General features: G+C 36.1%; 3 protein-coding genes across 4 annotated transcripts; 1 reads left to right on the top strand and 2 right to left on the bottom strand.

Annotated features, from left to right (window-relative positions):
* Positions 1 to 443: 443 nt before the first annotated feature.
* Positions 444 to 3,669, top strand: LOC110763830 (mediator of RNA polymerase II transcription subunit). The gene is made up of 8 exons (XM_021966711.2): positions 444 to 841; positions 933 to 1,098; positions 1,325 to 1,781; positions 2,265 to 2,324; positions 2,410 to 2,478; positions 2,584 to 2,627; positions 2,704 to 2,873; positions 3,282 to 3,669. The coding sequence occupies exons 1-7, from the start codon at positions 562 to 564 to the stop codon at positions 2,855 to 2,857; spliced, it is 1,230 nt and encodes a 409-aa protein (XP_021822403.1). The 5' UTR covers positions 444 to 561; the 3' UTR covers positions 2,858 to 2,873; positions 3,282 to 3,669.
* A 3,585-nt stretch (positions 3,670 to 7,254) lies between these two features.
* On the bottom strand, positions 7,255 to 11,160 carry LOC110763809 (receptor protein kinase TMK1). Its single transcript, XM_021966678.2, has 2 exons — positions 8,369 to 11,160; positions 7,255 to 8,038 (listed from the first exon to the last, which is right to left on the bottom strand). Exons 1-2 carry the CDS (start codon positions 10,713 to 10,715, stop codon positions 7,530 to 7,532), a joined length of 2,856 nt encoding a protein of 951 aa, XP_021822370.2. The 5' UTR covers positions 10,716 to 11,160; the 3' UTR covers positions 7,255 to 7,529.
* A 7,260-nt stretch (positions 11,161 to 18,420) lies between these two features.
* Positions 18,421 to 21,623, bottom strand: LOC110763820 (NC domain-containing protein-like protein). Of its 2 annotated transcripts, XM_088244280.1 has the most exons (4): positions 21,449 to 21,623; positions 21,246 to 21,319; positions 19,820 to 20,494; positions 18,421 to 19,094 (listed from the first exon to the last, which is right to left on the bottom strand). In XM_088244280.1, the coding sequence occupies exons 1-4, from the start codon at positions 21,466 to 21,468 to the stop codon at positions 19,081 to 19,083; spliced, it is 783 nt and encodes a 260-aa protein (XP_088100406.1). In that variant the 5' UTR covers positions 21,469 to 21,623; the 3' UTR covers positions 18,421 to 19,080. The 2 variants fall into 2 exon arrangements, with proteins under 2 accessions (XP_088100406.1, XP_021822387.1); XM_021966695.2 differs by lacking the exon at positions 18,421 to 19,094 and having other exon boundaries at positions 19,636 to 20,494; positions 21,449 to 21,622.
* Between the last annotated feature and the right edge of the window lie 2,375 nt (positions 21,624 to 23,998).

Here is a 23,998-nt window from a genome sequence, read left to right as displayed (position 1 = left end):
TACTACTCTATGATAAATATGTAAAAAATAAATACTATTTATAAATAAATATTAAAAAAAAAAAAGGAGATAAAAGTATGTAAAACTCTATGATAAAAGTATATGAAAGTATACCACTTAACTTTATAAAGTATATAAAAGTCATTAAGAATTTGTCAACTCTATAAAAGTCACTTACATAAAAAAAAAAGTCTTTAAAAGTTTGTCATTAAAAAAAAATTAACCAAATTAATTACTAACAAAAAATAATTGCATGTCTACAAATTGAAAATTTTAAATAATATGTTACCAAAATAAAAAATAAAAAAATAAAAAATAAAAAAATAAAAAATAGAATGATAAATTTGACTAAATTTTTTGTTCGTGATAAAATTGAAATTTCATGTAAAATTTAATGACAAAGATTATATTTAATCCTAAATTATTTATTAGGGTTCTTAACGGGGCACCGGGTTTCAAATATGAATCCGGTAAAAGAGCCTAGTCGGAGTCCTGACAGAACCATCTACTTTAGTTAGACTACACTTTCCTCGGCAACCAAACGCTAGTACACCACAGAGAATGCAACAACAGCAACCGCAGGCGACGATTCAAAACCACAATCCGCCATCTTCCTCTGCAGGGCCCACCACGGCGGAGGCGCCGCCGAAGCAGGTGGCGCTGGCAATGGAGCGGCTTTCCGACGCCGGCCGCCTGATCGCGGACATAAGGCTTGGCGCCGACCGCCTCCTCGAAGCTCTATTCGTGGCTGCTCAGCCTCACCAAAGCACCAAGCCTCTCCACTTGTTCCTCAACGAAGACGCCTCCATGCGTCAACACCTCCTTGACCTCCGCTCCGTCGGTACCTCCTTTCTCTCTCTACCTAGGTTCACTGTAAGCAGGCATTGGAAAAGCCACAATTTTTTTAGGGTTTTTGTGCTAATTTTTGTTAGGAAGGCAGCTAGAAGAGTCTGGGGTTCTGAACGAGTCTCTGAGATCGCGAAGCAATTCTTGGGGATTGCACATGCCCTTGGTATGTCCAGACGGCGCCGTCGTTGCGTATGCCTGGAAGCGCCAGCTCGCCGGCCAAGCCGGTGCGTCTGCAGTTGACAGGACCAGGTTGGTGTTAAATTTCATAGAATTGGTCTTCCTGCTTGTTAACATTGGCTCTCTATTGCCTATACTCAACAATTATTGATTAAAGGGAAGTTCTTTTTAGCAATATTTTAGCTTGTGTTCCAAAGAAGTCTAAATTTTGCATAAGCATGGTTAGAATTATAGTATATCCCAACTGAGTATTGTTTTTAAGAAGCCATTTCTTGAATTCTGTTATTCAATATTATAGGCTAGCTCTCAAAGCCTTCACTGATCAGAAAAGGAGGTTTTTTCCTCACCTTGATGAGGGGTCGAGTGGTCAGTCTAATGAATCAGCTACGAAGAAGCAATGTGTTTCGCCAGTACCGGCAGCACATGATCAAGAAGAGGCTCTAGAGTGCAAAACGCTATCAGAGGTTTTGGCACGTTTGGAAAAGGTGCCTAATTTGAAAATTTTCACGTATGAGCGATTGGATTGGTTGAAAAGGGCATCTTCACTGCCAGCAAATGAGAGTCCCAGTGAAACATTAAAGGATCACAATTTTCACAGTTCAAGCAAGTTACGATCAGGTCCTCTGGGTGATGTTGCACCAGATAAGGTTGCCGTCATTGAGCTGTTGTTTCCTTCTCTCTTTAGAGCTGTAGTATCACTGCATCCTGCTGGTTCTACAGACCCAGATGCAGTAGCTTTCTTTTCTCCAGATGAGGTAATCTTGGCCACCACCATCCATATTGTTCCTTAATCATGAGCTTTATTTTTTATATTGTTTGATTCTTTTACATAGTTGTCCCATGCTAAACTAGGCAGCTGCTACTTTGTAACCTTACAGCTGAATATCATGTATGCAGTTGTAGAACTAATACTTGCATCTAAGATCAAAATAAGATGATATATCAGAAACTCTGGTTCCTTTTTTATGAACTTGAATCATTTGTTGTAATCATTGCTTGTTCAACCCTCCCACAGATCCCAATTTCATGCTATTTTAGATCTGTCATGTATTATGTGTTCTGTTATGGTGCTTTTTAGATTTTCACTGGCTTTCAGATTATAGAAACTATTCTTTCTCTTTCCATTCCCCTCACATGGAGCATATTTGTATCTTTTTTTCTATTTCTTGTCTTTTATTCTAAAAGATGATTCTCTTTACCCTGCTACAGTTTACATTCCTCATTTCATTCTGTAACAGGGAGGCAGCTACATACATGCAAGAGGTTTTTCAATTTATCATGTCTATAAGCATATCACGGTAAAACCTTTAATTATCCATTTAAGTTTGTTGTGGTTCAAATAATGGGCCTTTCTATTAAATCACTTATCATTTCTTATTACAGGAACATGCTGCTATGGCTTTGCAGTATTTTATTGGAGTTCGAGCTGAAACATCTCTCTATACTCTTTTGGTACCATCTCTAGCATGTTCATGAGAACTCACTGGATTATTAAGTTATTCACATGCATCATGTTGTACACATTTAAAGTTCTAACTTTCTCTTTCTATTCCATAGCATTGGATCTGCAGCTATCAAACTCTCTTTACAAAAGTTTGCAGGTACAACCTTCTCATGTATACCTATCTGCAATTCTTTACTGGCTTCAGAGTCATTAACTTTATATATTTGGTGCAGTAAGTGTGGACGGCTGCTATCAATGGACCGACAATCAGCTTTACTGTTACCTCCCGTTTATCGTCCTTACCAGCAGTTCTCCGCTTCAAATATATCATCAAATTTAAATGTTGCCAGGGCATACCATGTAGGTTGTTATTCAGAGGAATCATGATCTCCGCTGTTGACAGGTAAAAAGAATAGCATGTCATTCAAAAAACTTATCTTGAATGTTAAATTGTATGCCTTATCTACACTTTTCTCTGAATAATTTAATGGAGCACAAGATTTTTTTATTTTTACTTTTGCTAACCTAGTGTACAAGAATTAAGTATTATGTTGTGTGAGTTGACCATATGTTTCAGTAGTGCGTGAGAAATATCTTGGTCACTGGTTAGAAATTGTACTTTATTTGACCCCTCCTTCTCTCTTTTTTCTTTTTTGTAAGTGAAGTATCCATGCTGCCTTTCTTCCTTTTTCCTTTTTATTTTTTTATTATTCTGTTATTCACTGAAAAGGATAGGTGTAGTTGGTTTTTTTTTTTTTAATATATTGTGTCCTGGTTAAATTTCACTAGAATGCGTCCTCCTTTGAATCAGGTGTTTTTATTGTCAGTCAGCATAAATCTCAGCTGTGCAACGGGAAATTCCATATCTGGTGTTGCAATAGATGTTGTTTGTAGAAGAAGATGTGTGCAATGCCCACACAAAATTCGTGGAATTCCCGTATATGATCATCTTTCGAGAACAATGCCAAATGCTTTTAGTTTTTGACATCTGAGAAAAATCTCTGTTGTAATTCTATTGTTAGGAGAAAAAAAGGAGAATTTAGTACATAAGTTCTGGGATTCTTTGTTTAGCAGGTAGGCATGCAAACCTTCTAGGGTGGATGCTACTTAGTAACTTACATGCTGTTCTATGATTTTAATTGCAATAGTTGTATGAATCACCTTGAATCTAATATGATTGTAGTTTCACATTGTGATCAGATTGAAAGCTTTCTGTTTTATTAGTTACAATGGTAAAATACAGGGGATGGAGTAAAAAGTGTGCATTTGTTATATTTCGTATGGTTTTGGCCTAGCTCGTCTGCAGTAGAGTAGATTTCCGCAATCTCTTTTTTTTTCTCTCTCTCTCTCTCTCTCTTTACCTCTAAAGTGTGTAGGGTTTTGAAGAATTGTCATAATACAAATTTTTTGCATTATGACAAGCAGTTTGATGAACCTGTTCTGGTGCAAAAATAATAATTTTGATGAGGGTTGTTTAGCCCAAAAGTGTAGGGTGTGCTTCTGGAAAAAAAGATGATTTTGATTTATATGAGGAACCTTTTGGGCTTTTGTGCAGAAAAAGGAAGATAGAAACGAGAGGGTTTTTGGGCTTCTAGTCTGTCAATAACTTTTGACTCACAGTCAGAGAGGTAGGTGAGGTTAACCTAAAGCGGAAATGCTATAATGAGAGGTTGTGGCTGATGAGGGGTTGTGGGAGGGGTTTAATCCCACTATCCAACGTGAGAGAAAAAATATTCGACTTGAACTTTTTTAACGATTGAATGGTTGGAATTGAACACCTCGAACCCCCTCATGGTAGAATCTCCCCAACCAAAGTAGTTAGGGTTATTGTATAATGACTATCTTTGGTCAATTGATTTATAATAGAAGTCGTCTTAAAATTATTATAATATTAAAAACTAAATTTAATAAAAACTAAAAACATTATGAATGCCAATGTCATAGTGGTTAAACTATGAAGAGAGTGAACGAAAAATAAAGATGAGATAAGATGAGATATATTTTCTCTTTATCACTGGATTACTTACTCTCATGGAGAACATGAATTTTGGGTGGATTAAGAGGAAGAAAACATAATAAGCACCGATTAGAAATAGGCAACTTGTAATTTTCATTTCATTTACTAAAAGTTCCTTTTGGGGGATAGTAATGTTATGGTCGATTGCCCGCGTAACACTACTTTCTCTTGTTGAATGAGGTCTCGAATTATTTACCTTTAAGTAACAAAAAAAACTTGTCCGTCATGTAATTTCTTTTTATGAAACTGTGATAGACCAGTTTTTCTTCTTCAGTTTGCATGATCTGATTGAGAATGAAGGCAACTTTAGAATTAAGAGAGAGACATAAATAAAAAGTAGTGTATATTTTCACGTGTTTGTCTGTCTCCTCACGTACGTACAGTGTTTATGGTAAGTTTTACCTCGGTAATAAGACCAAACTAAACAGACAGTGCCACCTGTAAAACATGAAAGAGTGACCAAGTGTCAGCAGCAGCAATCATGTCACGTAGTCTCCTGCCTTTGGTTGGGCATAGCACTAATAATGCTCACCACTTCTTTGGCTCCTTCAATTGAAAATGGCTTGCACGATACAGAAAGGGACCCTCAAAGACATATCATCTTCCTTAATGTTAGGGACAACGAAAGACCCTAAAGTCCCAATCTAATTGATCCGCCACTAACAAACAACTCAGTGAGCAAATTGCATATGCCAATGTGTCATTGCCACTTGACAGCCCCATGAGCAATCTATAATTGCCATCTGGACCCACAAACTTGAACAGCGTGGTGGGGTCCAAATGTTCATGCATAAATCCAGGGAGTCTCATTAAGATTGATGAATGCTGTTTGGACTTTTCTGCTTTTGTGGGAAGAAGAATTTATTTGGTAGCACACTTGTATGTGACATGCGTTTAATGGACAGTTAGGGCCCGTTCGGTAACGTTTTAAGAGGTTGTTTTCATTTTCAAAGAACAAAAACGAGGCAAAAACACGTTCGGTGGCCCAAAAACAGAAAACACTGAGAATGTTTTCATAAAATGAAAACAAGTTCATGTATATTTGTAGAAAACAGGAAAAAGTTGTTTTCATTCTCGTGGAAAACGTTTTCATAAAAATAACTCACATATTATTATTTCAAATTGTATTACCAGACACGTTTTCATTGTTTTTGTTTTCTGAAGATGTTTTCTAATTAATCTACCAGACGCATTTTCATTTCCTGAAAATGCAAATTCGTTTTCTTGTTTTCATTCTTTGGAAATATTCTCATAAAACACTCTCCGAAAACGTTACCAGACGGGCCCTTAGTGACTCACAAGTTCAATACTACAAAAAAAAAAAAAAAACAGAGGCTGACGTTGAATCCCAGGATTTCAAGAAACTTCAACATCTGATAGATGAGATTGAAGGGGATTTGTTTTTCAAGCGATTAACAGTATTTACCCTTTCATCCGAGATTCTAGATTTGATTATCTCCTACTTCAATATCGCTTGTTTAAAAGAAAAACCAATAGGTGTTTTTATTATTATTTATTTTGAATTTACTTTATACTAGCCCCTTGCCACACGCTCACGCCTGTCAATTGGTTTTCTTTTTTTAGTTTTTAGTTTTTAGTTTTAGTTTTTAGAATTAAGAAAAGAAAAAATGGGTAGTTATCTATATATATAAAGCAAAAGGCAGAGAATGGTGTAACATTCAAAATACCAAAAAATGCCCTTAGTTAATGCACACATTAAGAATTGAAATTATTAATTAAATAAGGATAATATGGTAAATTCACACTTTTTCATATTAAAAAAATTTAAAATTAAAAGAAAAATCAGATAATGGATCCTCCTTCTAAGGAACACAACTACCCATTATCTTTTTTTAATTCTAAAATAATTTTTTTTAATTTATAAAAAGTCTCTCGCAGCACGGAAGCGCATGCGGAGAGGCTAGTTTTTCATAAAAATAGGATTCATGATCTGATTTTGCTTTTAATTTTAATTTTTTTTAAATATGAAAAAGTGTGAATTTACCATATTATCCTCATTTAATTGATAATTTCAATTCTTAATGTTTGAATTAACCAAGGGCATTTTCTGGTATTTTGAATGTTTCACCATTCTCTGCCTTGCTATATATATAAATAAGATATATATAATTATTGACCATATTCAATAATTTATTTTTTTGTTTTGGCTAAGAGTACCTCTCCATTTATTGGTTAGGCTAGAGACCCTCCATTAAAATAGTTCTTGAAACCCAAATCAGCTATGTGGATCTGTTTTTGCTTTTTAAACTCAATCAGGCAACAATCTATCCTCATTCCCTCTACCTAACCTTCTCCATAGAAATTTGATCAAACCAATATGTCAACACAAAACTATTATAAGCAAATTTTTCTTCATCTTATTCTCAAATGAACCAATGTGACCCTGTATGATTATATTTATTCCTTCCCGGCTTGTAATTGTTGATAAGTCAACAAAAATTTGTTTGGTGAGAACACCAACCTGAGAACTAGTTTTAAAGTGGGATGACAAGAAGCTCCCTTTTCATCAACCTCAAACTGGTTCAGGCCATATATAACTTGGAAAATACTTCTCCCCCCTGAAAGTAGGACTCCCTACTTTCCTACCAATCACAGTTTGACATGTGTCTTTTTTGTGTTTTTGATGTGATTTGTAAAAAATAGGAATGCCTCCTTCCAGGGAAGCAATGTCCATATAAGTTATTCAGCCTTTGCCAAAAGAATGCAAACATTCTTATGAAACTCAGATGTGGAGTATAAAGCGCGCTTGAAGAGTAATTGGGAACCAGTTCTCATTAATAACTGCTTTTATCTACACCACTAGCATGTAAAATCTTAATGCAGAAAGTATCATAGCTTACACTTGAGATCTCTACTGAAATCTTCAACTCAATCCAGCACAAAACCAACAACACAAAAACATATTGACATTGATTCCCAAGCAGAGAACACAACAATAATATCTACACCTACCAAAGAAGGAAAACAACCTCTAAAAAGGAAGGTGAAATGAAACACAAAAGCAACAAAAAAAACACTTCTTTACCGGCCATCAGCAGAAGTAAAAGACTCTGCAAACCCTGTTGGCCTTGCTGGGATACTGCCCTTGCTGTCTTCTAGGTCCAGATAACTGGAGTCCTTTCCTTCGGCTTCCTGCCAACCCTTCACCATCTGGGTAAGGGGAAGGCTGTAATCTATCCCAGAGTATTCCTCATTCTCGTCATCTAACGGTTTCCATTTTTCAACAAGCGGGGACAACACATTCACAGCATGGCCCATATCTGGTCTTTGGCTGGGTTCCCTTGCAGTGCAGTGCCCAGCTAGCTCTGCAATTGTGGCGATGCTCTCAAATGTTTCTTCTTTTTTGTCAAGGGCCGGGTCAATGGCGGCCATGAGTTTCTCCTTATTCGATTTTATGTGCCAGAACCATGCAGCCAAGTACTGGCTTTCTTCAGGCCTATCCTCATCCAGTGCCATCATTCCAGTTAATAGTTCCATTAACACAACACCAAAACTGAAGACATCTGCTTTGGTTGTAATTTTTCCCGTCACTGAATCAATCAGCATGAGAGAGAGAGAGAGAGAGAGTTAGAGAGAGAGTTAGTAGGATCATTCACAAGAATCAAAGAAAGATAACAGAAAACAAAGATGTACATGCTGCAGAATTATGAAAACTATCTGATTTTCATATATGTTCAGGATATGATAGATGCTCTTGTAATAGTCTAACCGGTCTAAGAACATGATTAAATCCATATTAATTCCTCTTAAATGCTGTGTGCAATGCTGCTAAACTCAATGCCTATAAGCTAACAGGGGTCAGCTATGTATATGAAATTTAAACAATCTGTAATAAGTTGGAAAGGTCTTAGAAAGCTTACCGGCATACTCTGGTGCTAAGTAACCAAAAGTCCCAGCAAGCCTGGTCACAACAGATTTTTCACCATCAGGAGCCAGTTTCACCAATCCGAAATCTGATACTTTTGCTCTAAAATCGTCACCAAGTAAGATATTTGATGATTTAAGATCTCTGTGTATGAAGCTTTTGTGAGCAAGATTGTGAAGATACTCCATCCCCCTAGCAACATCCAAGGCAATATTTAACCTCCTCTTCCAAGAGAGAGGCTCTACTTCGAAGGTTTTCCAATGGAAAAGATGCCTGCTTAGAGCCCCTTGAGGCATATATTCATAGACAAGCATTCTCTCATTTCCTTCAATGCAATAACCCAAAAGTGATACCAAATGACGGTGCCGGACCTTTGAAAGAACTGCAATTTCAGCCTGGAATTCATCCAAGGCTTTGTTGCAAATCACGCCCGCCTCCATCCTTTTCACTGCTATTTTTGTCCCATCATCCAATTCTCCCTTATAAACCACCCCAAATCCACCACGGCCAAGCTCATTTTCTGGGGCAAAATTCTTTGTCACGTTCCGAAGAACTTGAACTGATATGATGAGATTTCCAGCTTCAATAACATGAGACTCACCTATCCCACTGCTGTTTCTGCTTGCAGAACCACTCCCTGTTACGGTTGAAGCGCTTCCATTGGTATTACTAGCAACAACAACCTTAACCATATTATCTGAATCAGATGGATCTCTTGGGTGAATTACAAGGGAACTTGTAGTCTCGAAGGCATCTCTTCTCTTCTTACAATAGTACATGGATAAAGGAATTACAAGCAACGCAGCAATAACAGCAACACTTGTGACAGGGGCTACAATTAAAACTATGCTGGCCCGTTTCGATCCTTTTGGTTGGGTTGATTGAGAGGTACCATTGACATGAGAACCTGAGCCTGTGGATGAGGAAGATGCATTGTTTGCTGAGGAAGGGCTATTCTCTGGTGCTGCTGCCGCCGCAGATGGATTACCATGAAATAAAGGATTGTCATCAACGACAACGTTGACAGTTTTACTGAATTTTGGCAATGGAGGGGAAATATTGTTCCCACTAAGATCCAACTCAGTAAGGGATTTCAAGCTAGTCCAGTTTTCAGGAACTGAACCCCTCAAGTTGTTATTCTGAAGCCTAATTTGAACAAGAGAATCTAACTTAGCAACTGAAGGACTCAATGTACCATTCAGATTGTACTTCGGAAGATTTATAACAGAGACCTTTCCATTGTTGCCACAACTAACGCCCAACCATGAACCACAAGGATCATTACCAGACCATTTAGAAACAAGTATGGAAGGGTAATTCAACCCATCAAGGAACTCTACAAGTGCCATAACCTCTGGGGCGCAAGGAAGCCCCGGAGTGGATTGACAAAATGAATTTGAAGTAAAAGTCACATTATGTGCTTTAAATTTTGGGATTGGACCCATCAGATGGTTATTGTTCAAATTCAAACTGTCAAGTGCCAAATTGGCCAAGCTATCAGGAACAAGACCAACAAGTTGGTTTTGATTGAGATTAAGATCCTTCAAAGAAGTTAAATTACCAATGCTTTCTGGGATTGTTCCTGTGAACTGATTCCCATGAAGCCACACACTGTTCAGCTGTAACATTGTGGTCAGAATATCAATTGGACCACTCAAGCCAGGACCTGTTGGATTGTTCAACCAAAGTATCTGCAAATTCAGGCCAGTAAAACTTCCAGGAATTCCACCAGTTAAGCCATTGCCTGAGAGTTGCAAAACTGTCAGAGAGGACAAGTTCCCAAGAAAATCAGGCAATCGACCAACCAAATTGCAACTCATACAAGAAATATTCTGCAATTGTGCTGAGTTTGCCAACTGAGGAGGAAATGTCCACCCTGAAGTAGCATTCAAATTATTGCCATCCAAGGCCAAAACTTCCAAAGCATCAAGGCCATCAAAGAAGTCAACAGGAATTGAACTGAAATCATTGAAATCTAAGTAAGCATACCGCAGCTTTGACAGCCCTTTGAGAGATGGTAATGGCCCACTAAAGTTGTTCCTCTGGAGGCCTATGTTGGTGAGCTCAGTGAGCTGGTTGAAGTTCTGAGGCAAGGGACCCTTCAAGCCCAGATTTTGAACCTGAATCTGAGACACCCTCTGATCAGTACAGAACACATGCTCCCATTTATCCCCACATGGGTCTTCACCATTCTCAGGCCACTTCAAGAGCTCTGGGTTCTCCATGTTTTTTCTGAACTGGTTGAGAATAGCCAAGTCATTAGGGTCTGTGGCACTGAGAACAACTGAAACAAGTGAGAGAAGAAGTGCTGCTAGCACAAGCTTTGCACTATGGTCTTCCATGGCAGATCTGTGATGATGTCCTCTGCTTCATAAGAAACATTGAAGCCTCAAAAAGTTGTAGCAGAGAAGCTTCATAAGACCATCAATGGCGGTTTTTAAGAACTACCCTTATGAAATCTTGGACCCAATGGTGAGAGAAAAAGAAGTTTTCAGATTACTTGAAGACCACGACCACAAAAGATGAGAGAAGAGGGAAGTGACACACAACACAAACACTCACAGAGTCCAAGTAATTGAAAATAGTAATATAAAAACCCAACAAAAATCCAAAAAGGTTCCAGCTTTTTTTTTTTTCGAGCCAAAACAAAATAAGCTTTAAGACCAAGTTACAGCCCCTAAAGGCGGATCCTTTATGAGGAAATACTCAATCAATTAGAAATTAAAGAAATTAAAGACAACGTGGTTGTTTGTTGGAACTTGGATGCATGTCTTCAAGAACATATAATGTGGTATGCAACTAAATCCTAATTGACAATTAATGTTTCGTTATGCATGTCTCATCGATATTATGGAAGGTCACTTGACATACGCCACACTTTCCTTTCCAACTACGAAGGGTTTTATTGTCATTCAAACATGTGTTGAATGCTGGTAGCTACACAAGTACTGTGCGGCTGTGCCCACTTTTGACTAAGTTATGTTGCCGCGTTCTGAAATTTTGATACATTTTAAGACGACGACTTTTTTATATAGGTGGGTAGTCGACATAATTGATATGTTATAGACTTAGACTTAACATATCGATACACATGTTATATTATGAGTGGATATTTATAACACTACGCGACTGTGTGATCGTTACTCCAACAAGTTACTCGTGAACTTGAGACTACTCCAACCAAGTAGATACAAATTGTAATTAGTTGAGATTTGTAATATGATAATGTAACATTTTAGACTCTAACAAGAATTGTTTAACAGGCTAAACATTTTTCTGTGTGTGTATATATTATTTATGTTTCATGTTTGTGCTGTTGAGCCGACCGAAGGTTATGACTAATAATAAGATAGGAATGAATGGGATATATATGGTTGAGAGACGGTGAAGGCATAATTAAATTTTAGTAATATATGAATTAATAATCTAACCTACCAAAAAAAAATGTTCATAAATAGTTTTATTTGTTGGTTAATAAATTTTATAGCGAATATTTCTTTGGTGGGTTTAGAATGGACAGATCCATGGCTGCTTCTGATCCCCCTGATCTGTCTCATAGTCATAGAAGCAAACTTTTCTTTAATCTTATAATTTTTCTTTATATGGGAATTTTGTTTTTCATTATGGTCGTTAATATTGTTATTATTATTGTGGTGTCATTGTCAAAGGTTTCTTCTTCTTTTTTTTGTTTTTTTAGTTTGAATAATTGTCAAGTTTAAACGTAAGCGCGAATGAGTCATGCGAAAATTTGTGGTTTTTTTATGCGGAAAATCAAATTACAAAGCAAAACTTCGTGGGCACCTAGACCCAAAAAAGTCAATAAAAAAGAAAGCATTTGAAGAAGACAACTCTGACTCCAACAGCCTAGATGAAGAAAGCTCAACAGTTGCGTATCGTGTTCAAAAATTGTGAGAAGATATTTGTTGGTTTATTGACACGTATATAATTCAATTTTGAGATGTAAGCTTAAGTAATAATATTTTTGGGAGATTCACTATTATACCCAATATAGGAGCCGAATTTTTTTTTTAAAAACCCTATATGAAATGGACTTTAAAAACACACCCAAAATCCATTTATAACATAACAAAAAGGCTTTTAACTTCTTTGAAATTACAAAACTGCCACTAATTTCTTAAAACAAACACAACCCCAAAATCTCATTAAAAAAAAATCAAAACACTCAATAGGGCATCAAAATAATTTAATAATCAAAATTAAATTCAATATGGCCAACTATCATTTTTTGGGTTCTTTTTGGGTTTGTTTATAGAAATTAAATTGTGTATGATTTATTTATAGTTTTAATGCTAAGAATAAATATATGACTAAATATCTCAATATTTTTTACCTATAGTTTTGTTGGGATAATATTTTTTTTCATATGACCCATATAATTTTCTATATTTATTTTTTGCTAGATTTGTGTCGACAATATTGATTGCACAATCTATATTAAGCTGCCAACTCATAATCCATGAAAAAAATTCCAAAAGCATCACGTGTACAGAAGTTTGAAAAAAGTAATTGAAAACTTTCAACTCTAAAAATCACAATGAACAAAAAAAACTCATGATATCATACAAAACTTGAGGATATTGAGGCTTGATATTTTTCAACTCTAAAAGCCAAACTTCCCTGCGTATACTTGTGAATAGCTTTTAAATTTGATATAAGTACCCCCCAAAAAAAAATAGTAAAGCATCAATTATAGACAGATCACATGCTCAATCCGATCAAACTACAACTTAGAAAATTTATTTTCTATAAGCAAATCATGCATTCTATGTACTAACCTCTCCACACGCGCTTCCGTGCCTGTAAGAAGTTTTTTTTTTTTTTTTTTAAATTTTATTTTATTTTAGAATTAAAAAAGATAATGGGTAGTTGTTTTCCATAAAAATATGATTCATTATCTTTTTTTTTTAATTTAATTTTTTTAATATGAAAAAAATGTAAATTTACCATATTATCCTCATTTAATTAATAATTTCAATTCTTAATATTTGTATTATTCTCTGCATTTTGCTTTATATATATAGATAGATAATTCACTAAAATCGGACTACTTAGGCTTGATGTTTTTGTATTATTTAATTGGATACCTAGACGGCCTTAAAAGATCATGGCTTGTTTTTAATCGATTTTGGAAGATCTTTCAGCATTGGTAAAAGAAATATTATTAAACTAATAGTTAATTTAGTGTTAAAAACATGATTTATCACCTATAATTTAGCGTGAATCGTCGCATTCCGTATGTTAAATCTAAATGACATAAATCGAAAGGTACTCCTAACTACCTTTCCCTACAACCACAATATTTTCTTGTCAAATTACCAAAAGCCTAGAATTTTGCAAATTACCTTCAAGACGTGTAATAGTCTAGAATTACACACGCGTCCATCAAATTATCAAAAGGAGACCTGCTATTTGGGGGAAAAAAAAATATATGTAAAAAAGAAAATTACCATAGAAAAAGAAGAAGAAGAAAAGCTGGACAAGACAAGTCAAATGCAAATGAAAGAAAAATAATGAAATTATGTGAGACGTGGCCACGTGTTTAGCGTTAGTTACGGAGAGAAGCCTATGCCGGTGGCAAAGGGTAGTGGGCACGACCGCTTTTCGCTGCCGGCTTTCTGCGGGTCTGCGACCTCCTCAAATCTTTGAATTTGCGGCGTAAATCCCGTGAGCTTTTTAAATAAATAAAGCTCTAATTAAATTCTAACGTAATAAAAAGGCAAAAGAAAAAGAAAAAGAAAAATGATGGCTTAAAGAACAACCAAAATGATCATAATGGTAATGTTTTCCCACAAAATCAGTTCAAATTTTATTTAGTTTTATAGGAAAAATCAGTTCAAATTAAATGTGAATAATCAACTGCATGGAAATGGCATATGAGGATTTATTTATGAGTAATATTTATATTATTTTTCAATATTAGAAATAGTTTCTAAATCCTTTGCCAAACGAGCCCTAAATTCTGAGAAAATGTTTAAGCTAATGCTGTACATTAAACAATGCTATTAGTGGCAATGATTAATTAATTAAATCAAGCATGGCTTACCTTGCAAGCAAATCTTTTCGGTGGTCTAAAGCTCTCCATCTTTAATTTATGTTTTGAATAGTGCTTAATAATGGATTCCAGCAATAACAATATTAATCATATTAAATGTTGAGAGTCACATCCTGCAATTTATTTTTTAGTACAAGCGATTGAAGGAGGAGGGTTTACACAAATATTCATTGGGTGTCTAAGGATTTCGAATCTCTGCCCAAATCACATGGGTGGAGGTGAAAAAGTTTAACCAACTGAGATGTACCTCATTAACCACATCATGCAATTTTAAGATAATAGAAAATGTAAAGAATTTTACTATATATACCAAAGATATTACTGGAACCAATTAAATTGATTTGTTAAGTTTCAACACGGGGATAATATATTCTGATAGGGCAGAACCAGAAATGTTTTCATGGGTGGGCTAGCTAAAGTTATCAGCTTAAAATTTAATTATCAATTTTTTTTTTGCTTGCAGATTCTATAGTCTTTCTAAAAGTAAAAGTATACATTAAATTATATAAACCACACTAATTCGCCAATGGGGTCTAGCCCAATAGATAATGGCCTTGACTTTCAAACCATTGGTCTTAGGTTTGAATCTCCATGGTACCTTGGTAGTGTTTGTGTGTGTGAGAAACCCCTATACCCCTTGTAGTTTAGATTATTGTGTGTATTTTTATTTTTTTTGGTTTAAAAAAATACACACTAGTTCATAGTTCATAGTTCAATTGACTAACTTCCAATAAGTTTTTTTCCTTCTTATATAAGCAATATTGGATGAGGGGGAAATCGAACTTAGGACCTTGAGTGCAAAGCTAAATGTTAATTTCCAATAAGCTTTAACTTCCAAAAAAAAAAAAGCTTTAACTTAAAACAAATACATATTAAATGCAACCAAAAAACACATATTATCAAAATGAAAATATGTTCAACGACATAATTGAAGGTGTACCTATTTTAATATGTATGTTTATTGATTCTTGCAACTAAATTCATAAAAACTTCGATTTTTTTTTATAAACTTTAATATGTTAGTACATATTGGGCTATATATAAAACAAGTTAATTATATATATGTTTGATTTTTTATCCCCAAAATCTCCTTGGGTTACAGCCTATCTTAGCTTTGGGAGTAGTTCCGCCCATGGATATCATATTAAAACGTGAGTTTTAATCTAAAACCAATTGGAAGTGTAAGGAGAAGCTCAAGTGCATGTATGCACTAATATAAAGTAATATTTTTTTTACCCATATTTATGTTACATCATTATCACTAATTAATGTCAGCAAATTGCATTGCTTAGACATGAGAAATTTAAAAAAGGTTAATCTGTCGGTGGGCTGAAGAAAAGATGGCACAAATTATTCAATGCATTTGCATTATTTAGTTCCCTGATCAACTAATAATCGCGATTGACTGATTGACAATTTTGAAATCCAAGGTATCATAGTCAAAGATTTTTAGGGTAAGTTCCAAAATGTAAACAGTAAATTTTTGTTTCCGACATCTAATATAGAATTGTATGTCACAATTTTTTGTTCGGATGTAAAAAAAAGTCTCAAGCTCGAATCTTCTTCTTTCGCTAAATGTAATGAAAAAGAAAGTACTACAAATAAAAATTTGCCAACATAAAACACTAAACCATACAAGCGAGGATCAGAGTGAGGACCACATTTTGTGAAATATGAATCCATTATCCAAACAGAACCTTGAATGATTAAACTATATATCCACAGAAGAAATGTTTGAAGCTTGTACCTATTAGACCAATCATTATTCTTCCACAAACACACCGACAAAGGGTGGGTTCCAGGTATCCTATTCCAACCCATCTTTTACTTTTTCTGACTTTAAATACAAACTTTTTTTAATTTGCCAAAAATATGCATAATTTTCTAATGTTTGTGGGGTTGCCATTTACAATGATTCTGTATTTTGGTGAGGCCTGGCGGTGCAAAGGCAGCTTTTGATTGAGTCACAAAGCAGAGACAAAGATGTATGGTATCTTATTCTTTACTCTCTCTTTTTTTTTATTATAGAGAGAGAAGCAACTTGGGTCGATAGAGTCGAAAAGATTAAGGCCCCTCTCTCACTTTCACCATGCCCACTTGCCTCATCAAGTATAGTGGAAACAGGAGAGAAATTTTTTTACCTTTCCTCCTCACCCAAAAATCAAAGTCATTAGTGTTAACTTGATATACATTCGAATTTAGCGATTGCCAAAAAATACCCCGAACATCTTGTTTGAGCTCCCAGGGTCAAACGGGTTCAAAATACCCAGTTCGAAATACCATTTTGTTAATCAACAAAACAATAAACTTTCGTTTATAAGATTTTTGTTAGCTTCTTTTAACAACTTAAACTATAGGTTCCAATGAATAAAAATAGTTGGAATTTGTTAAAGTAGTAGAGTACAAAGCAATTCTCAGAGAAAAATAATTCCACATTGTATTTTTCTGACAAAGCTGCTACCCTCTCTTGCTTAAGGTGCAGTAGTTTATACAGACAAGATAAAAAGTAAAAAAGACCAAGAGATAAATATCTTCGTTCCTTTTGAAAACTCCAACAAGGACCAAAACCACGAGTCTTATTTTCTCAATAATCTAAAGTGACAAGTCTCATCCAGATAACATCATGTTTTGTAGTGAAACCAGACTGCCAAGTTGCCAACCAGCAGAGGTTGCATTATGCATGGCTGTCAAACAAGGACATCTACATATATAATAATTGTTGGTGGTTTGATTTTTGGTCTTTTCTTGGGTTTGCTCATGGAACCTGCCATGCAAATATTATGCAATACTTCACTTCACCTGCCTTTTTGTTGTTGTTCTTCTTATTCCATAATATCTTATGGTTCAGTCAATTTGACTACACCTGGATTATGAAGATATTTAGTAACCTAAACCAAATTTCCTATGATTTAATTGATTCCCAGAAAGTGTTACTTCAACTTTTTGAAAACTTTGCATCTGTTTCTCTAAGATCACATACATCCTATCCTCAATGAGTTTGAGACCTGTCAATCCTCAATCCCCACTACTTCTCAGGGAATCATACATGGGACCATATTGCTTGCAATTATTCCCAATCCTAAATTCTTCGTATAAGTATGGATAACGTTACCATACGAAGTGTTTGTAGCTTTAGTAGTAAAAAATTTAGGCAAAATGTCACTTTTACCACTAAGGTCCTTGTGATTTCAATTTAGTCATTTTTGCCCATATGGTTTCAATTTGAAGCAATTCAAGGACAATTCTCAATTTCTGTTATTTGTGGAGGGGCAATTAAGTTCACAAATTATTAAAAAGTTAATTCCATTTAAAATACACCATAAAAATATAAATTTAAAAAAATAGTTTTAAAATAAAAATAAAACATATCTCTCCCCCTTGACCTTCTAACCCTACCCTAGCCAGCCACCACCTCCCTATAATTGGCACTTGCATGCAGTGACAAAGGGCAAGTATAATTATTCTTTATTCTTCCTTAGCATAAAGAGTTTGTTCAATTTCCCATTTTCACTTGCAGGCAGCGATGATTAATTGTAAAAGGGTCTCACGGTCATGGAGGTGCCACTCTCATTCTTTCCCATCACCCTTGTGCCAATAGCATACGATAAGAGATGTTTTATTTTATTTTGAAACTAATTTTTTTCATTTATGTTGCAACTAATTTAAGTTGGGTTACACGGAGGTGGTGGCTTGCTGGGGTTGGGTGGGGACTGTTGGTGGGGGTTGAGGTTGGGGTTGGGAGGAGAAGGGGACAGATGTTTTATTTTATTTTGAAACTAAGTTTTTATTATTTATATTTATATTCTTTATTTTTAAAAGGAGGTAATTTTTTAATAATTTGTGCCCTCAACAAATAACATTGAGTTAAACAAATTTGACAGAAATTTAGAATTGTCATTTAATTGCTTCAAATTGAAACCACAGGGGCAAAAATGACCAAATTAAAACCACAACGACCTTAGAGGTAAAAGGGATAAACCACAGGGACCAAAAGTAACGTTTTGCCAAAAATTTACTAATACATTCACGACAAAAGTTCAACTTTTACCTTCCCCTACCCCCTCTCTCTAAACTTACATTCAAATCGGCACTAAATTTTTTAGCATGTGTAATAAGCTGAAAGATCTAAATAACAAACATGAAAAAACCCAGTTCAAATAGAAAGTGATCTATGTTGTTGAGAATTGATCAGTTTCAACAACATACAACGTTCACATTATTGCCATTATCATCTTCAACGAGAACACCAATCGACAACTAAATGCCATCAGCACCACAAGAGTCGGACAGCTGCATGCACCACCAACCCTCTTTATCAGCACCATCACTAACTTGACCTCTGTCATTAGGACCAGCACAAGAGTCGGATAGCTATACCACCGCTGTCATTAGGACCAGCACGCAAGAATATTGGTAGCTGCTGTCACAATTGCCTAGTGCTACCGCCACTATTAAATAGTAATACTATTGCTGTTGTCGTCGTTGTCCCGGTCCTCTTCATATCGTCATTGCAACTATATACTCGCAGACAAGGTGTCCCGGGATTGCAACTATATACTCGTAGACAAGGAAACTACGTATCCGGCAGCCTTCACTGCCGCCATTTTTTGCACCACTATTATCTCCGACAGTTGCTATTTTACGTTCTCTAGCATGCATTTGAAGATTTTATCAAAATACAAATACTAAAATTACTTTTTCAGCTCTTAGAAATTTAGCAATCATAAGTCACCACTCGATGTTTAATTTTCATTTTTGTCAAACAAACTCCAAGACTCAGGTCATGAGGGACCTTTTGACATACTTTGACAAACATTAGGTGCTTACATCCACTTGTTCGGCAAAGAAACCCTGTTGTAATCCACCTAAGGCCCTTCAGAACAACTGCTCCTCAATTCTAAAGGGCCCAAAGTTATTGGACCAGCTACTGCTTATGTTTTTTCTCATATTATCAAAAGCCAATTTCATTTTGAGATATAATATTCTGTTTCAGAATTCAGAATTTCTTTTCCTAAAATTTCCTTTATTTCAACATTTGCAGCCACGTTTACCTTCATTTTAAAGCTGGCCCTAGATTTTATTTTCAACATAGAGTAGGTACATGACACCAATCACCAAGCTAGCATACAAAATAAAATGAATTAATGTTTGTCCTTCAAATGCATACATCATGGTGAACATGAATGCTCTTAAAGAAAATAACAGATGTTCTCTTTTATGATAGTACTAGATTTCAGACACAACCACACATAACAACAAAGTTCAATCGCATTAGTTAATAGACCATGGACCACCTTAAATAGTAGATGCATAAGTACTTAATTCAATAAAAACCTTTGCCAAAGAACTATTGAGTGACAAGCTTGGAAGAACCTATTATAGGGGCCAACACAATTTGGGCCTCCGCCACCCGGAGCAAGCCAGTTGCCAATCTGCTTGTCATATCCTCCACAGACACCTTCACTACATCTCTCCTCATGCCAATGTCCGCAGCGTACCTACTAGCGCAGTACATTGTAATGGCTGTTGCCACCATCCCATAAACATTGGTGGTAACAAGACGCAATGGTGTGGATAAAACGGCTGCAAGAGGTCCCCCTATTATAGATGCTGCTTGTCCGCTTTGGCCAATTGTTCCTTGCTCCAGAACAAGAAGCCCCGTTTTGCAGTAAATAGCAAAGTCTTCACAATTTTTCTTAAATACGTTATAACAACCAAAGCCATTGTCGAGCAAGTATTTTGCTCGATGGACGACGACATCATCTGGATCCGAGACTGCAAGAGTGCAGGTTCCACCACGTGCTTTTGCAATAAAGAGAGCAGCGCTGACAGCATATTCAAAACGATACAAGACACCCCCTGCAAGAAAGCAGTTCAGGCACGAGGAGAGAACCCCACTTCCCTCTTCCCATGGAGTGCAAACTTGGCAGGGCTGTTGAGGTCGGGCTGGCCCTGAGCTAACCAAGAGAGTATCCAGCATTGTCCCTGTTCCTACTTCTTGCCCACGCCTGGTGAAATGAACGACTGTGTCATCCCCTACATAGATGCCTGTTCTTGCACAAATAGGATATTTATCAACAAATAGATATAAAGAACACGTAATTGAGCAAACTGTTAATATTATAACTGAGTTGTATCAGAAATCTAGAGGTAATCGACAATTCCTCAACTCCAAATGAGTTTTACCTACCCTTGATAAAGAAAATGGGCCCTCTTTAAAAATGAATCTTTACTTGTACACACACACAGACACCCCCTCGGACAAAATGATCCATGACAATTCTTACACACCCAATTTCTGAATGAATAACCTACTGCATCAGCCATCAGGCATTGCCCCTACTCTTCAATCTATTGAGCAAATCAATTAAAAAGATCTGACATAACTCAAATTAAAAGAGGCAGGTAGTTGCTTGGGAAATTAAACTATTGTCACATTATCAAATCATTTATCTTTTCCAAAAATCTTTATTAGAAAGCTTATGGGGCTCAAAGTTCCCATCTTTCCCATGCTTCAGCCTTCAGTTACCCCAAAACTTGAAACTGGGACTTGGGTTACCAACTATATCTTCCATTGCAGCATATGATCATTAGCTATACCTCACCTACCTCCTTTAGATATATATTGCCTTTTAATTACACAAAAGCCTTTGATTCCACAATCATTGCATATGAAGTTGAAACATACTAATCACTCTAACATGCAAAACAAATAATTTATATGCTTACAAAAAGGAAGGAAACTTGACACATTTAATCAATGAAGAAAAATGGGGTAGGTAAGGAAAAGAGAGATAACCATGATGAGCATAGATATAGGCAGTCCTCCAAGAGTAGATGTGATCCCCAGGCTTCAGGCTCCCCTTATCCACTCTGCATCAAATTATTTCACAACACAAAAGCATTTCACTTCCATTTGCTATGAATTCTCAGCATCCAAAACAGAAATTGCAATCTCTACTTTAAAAAATTAAAAAAAATATAAAAAAAGATGGAACATACCTGTTGGAGAGCAGACCCATCTCTCTCTTTTCCCTTCTATATTCTCAGAAACGCAAGAAATGAATTCCTTCCTGGGGAATTTGATTCTTCAAATCGATTGGGAGTTACAGGAGAAAAGGAAGAAGGGATAAAAAGCGACACGAGTACGTTCCTTTTCGAAACGAGCAACTCGAATACTTACTCGTTAAGGTTGGAGAACGGGGACAGCTGTGGCGGGTTTTCCACGTGTCCGACACGGTTTGATGGCGCATTCAGCCTCTGCAGCACGGTCTTCGGAACAATACCGACAGAGGCCCAGGTAGGCTTTCATTTCCAGCCCAAGTTCATGTTGGTTATTTTTTGCTGGGACTCTTTTAGGTCATTGGTTTGGGCCAATGGATCTATACCCTTAACAGCTTTTGGACATACTCATAAGTGTGCAAGGCCTATGTTGGAGCACACATTTTCTGACCTGAACACGTCAGTATAATGTAGGTTAGGCCAATTGGCTAAAGTATTGATCCGCCTCTTGTACTCAAGTTTGATCACCTTCTCAATACATTAGAGTAGTTAAGAATATCACTTTGTCAATATATATAGCTTCTATTGAGGGACAACATTGTATGGCCAACTCTGTATTGTATTTCACTAATCCAAACAGTCTATTTTGTAGATATTCATTCAAAGATCATCTTTACAAAACATCACTTGAATCCGATAACATTTGACCACTCAATTGAATTATTGAAATTTTAGTACTTTCTTGAAGCACAGTGTTCATTGATTTTGTAGGACACAATTAGATGTCGAAATGGTTTCTAATTTGTCTAATTTTTTGTAAGGATGACCTATGAATGTAGACTTAAAAAATAGATGATTCGGATAGTTGAAAAAAAATTCGTAGGGGACCAGAAAGGGTGTCTTTATTTGAGGGATCCCTCAAGTTAACAAACTTCAGGAGTGGGACAATATTGTGGTGTTGGGTAAGGACATTCTAACAGTCAAGTTAACAAACTTAGTAGAATTGAACTAAAACAGTAGATTTAAAGCTCTAAGGCCTCGTTTGGTGGCTTGGGCTTGGATTGGATTGGAGTTTAGGTCAAGCTAGTCCTATGAGTCCCACATTTCTAAATGGAACTAGACATATGTTGGACTACTGTCCAATTTAATAATTGAAGTCCCAACATTTATAAGTTCACGAAACAACAACAAACTCACTTGTTCAATTTAATTGAAATAATTCACTCCAATCACACCACCAAACGTGACCTTAATATTACATGGAAGAATCCTTGTTTAACCAAGAGATTGTATAGACTTTTCAGTTTGTACAACGAATGAGGAGTAAGAGGAGACCAATGCGGACAAGTTTCTTGCAAGAGGGGGAGAAGTCCGAAACAAGTAACCTCCTCTCCCAAAGTTCCAAAAGATCTTCCTTCTTTTGGTTGGGGGCTCTCAACCCTTTTACCTTGGGTCCAAAATGATGTTTAGTATGCCCAAATCAAATTAGGTTCTTTTTTGTTTAGCATACCTAAACGAAACTGAAAATGCTTTAATCATATCCCAAATTTTCTTTACCAACCTCATTGCATCTAAAAATAACAACTTTGTCGACCTAATCTAAATCTACGGCATGAGTTGAAGTCGGCCTTGAGGTCAACAAGTGATGATCAGGTCCACAAGTGATGGATCATGGAAAATCCATGATAATATGACATCATTGACATGGGTGGTGAAGAACACAGGGGGACAAATAAAGGTGGGGTTCACACTTACAGCAGCCCACACAGTCAGTAGAGAGAGACAGCAAACCACTCAATTTTATATGCGATTTTCAAACAGTTCGGGGATGACTAAGATAACTTCCCGTTCCCGCTAGTCGGTCATCTCTGTCAAAATTGTCAAGCAATTATTATCCAGTAACGGAGCTAGAAATAAATTTATTTTTAAGATTTCGACAATATAGATTTTATAATATTTACCCTAATAATTACAGAAACTTAATACAAATTCGTAACACGAGTGCCCCTTGAATGACCATAAGCTTTGTCACATGATTCAAACATTTTGTACCTAGAATTTCCGTGGGACGTGAGGCGCAGCATGGCATGCCGTATCTACAATGCCAAATAGTTTGGGAAGAGTCAAATTGAGCACATTTTGAATTGAGGAGAACTTTTCTCATTCTTTGCATGTTTCCCATCTTTTGTTGCCTTATTCTCACATGGGCGTGAAAGAACCACAACTTGTGATCACATTTTATTTATTTTCTAAATAAGGGTTGGTCTAAGTGGTGATGGCTTGTGGGTTGTTTTTTGGTTGTTGTCAAAGTTAGGAAGGGGAGGGGGAAATTCACACACACGGGTACCATAGGGACTTAAACCCAAGACCATTTGAGACCACATCAAAAGTTTGAGCCAATCCAACTAAACTCAATTGGAGATTGTGGGGTAATTGATTACGATGAGTATATAGTTATACGAGTTGATTGTCTCAAATGTAACAAACCCAAAAAGTAAACAAGTGATTTATTTAGAACTTGGGTGTTTTTTTTTTCCGACATAATTTGGA

The sequence above is a fragment of the Prunus avium genome, chromosome 7 (genome assembly GCF_965620075.1).
Source record: "Prunus avium chromosome 7, drPruAviu1.hap1.1, whole genome shotgun sequence".
NCBI classification, from domain to species: domain Eukaryota; kingdom Viridiplantae; phylum Streptophyta; class Magnoliopsida; order Rosales; family Rosaceae; genus Prunus; species Prunus avium.
Note: the sequence above shows the minus strand (reverse complement) of the source record. Positions and strands in the feature narration are given on the sequence as shown.

Coding starts and splice junctions, on each gene's coding strand:
- LOC110763830 (XM_021966711.2), top strand. CDS start 562: ATGCAACAACAGCAACCGCAGGCGACGATTCAAAACCACAATCCGCCA. Junction 842..932: donor CCTTGACCTCCGCTCCGTCG/GTACCTCCTTTC, acceptor AATTTTTGTTAG/GAAGGCAGCTAGAAGAGTCT. Junction 2,628..2,703: donor CTCTTTACAAAAGTTTGCAG/GTACAACCTTCT, acceptor TATTTGGTGCAG/TAAGTGTGGACGGCTGCTAT.
- LOC110763820 (XM_021966695.2), bottom strand. CDS start 21,468: ATGGGTCTGCTCTCCAACAG. Junction 21,320..21,448: donor ATGGGTCTGCTCTCCAACAG/GTATGTTCCATC, acceptor AATTTGATGCAG/AGTGGATAAGGGGAGCCTGA. Junction 20,495..21,245: donor CTATATCTATGCTCATCATG/GTTATCTCTCTT, acceptor GTGCAAGAACAG/GCATCTATGTAGGGGATGAC.
- LOC110763809 (XM_021966678.2), bottom strand. CDS start 10,715: ATGGAAGACCATAGTGCAAAGCTTGTGCTAGCAGCACTTCTTCTCTCA. Junction 8,039..8,368: donor CTTAGCACCAGAGTATGCCG/GTAAGCTTTCTA, acceptor TGATTGATTCAG/TGACGGGAAAAATTACAACC.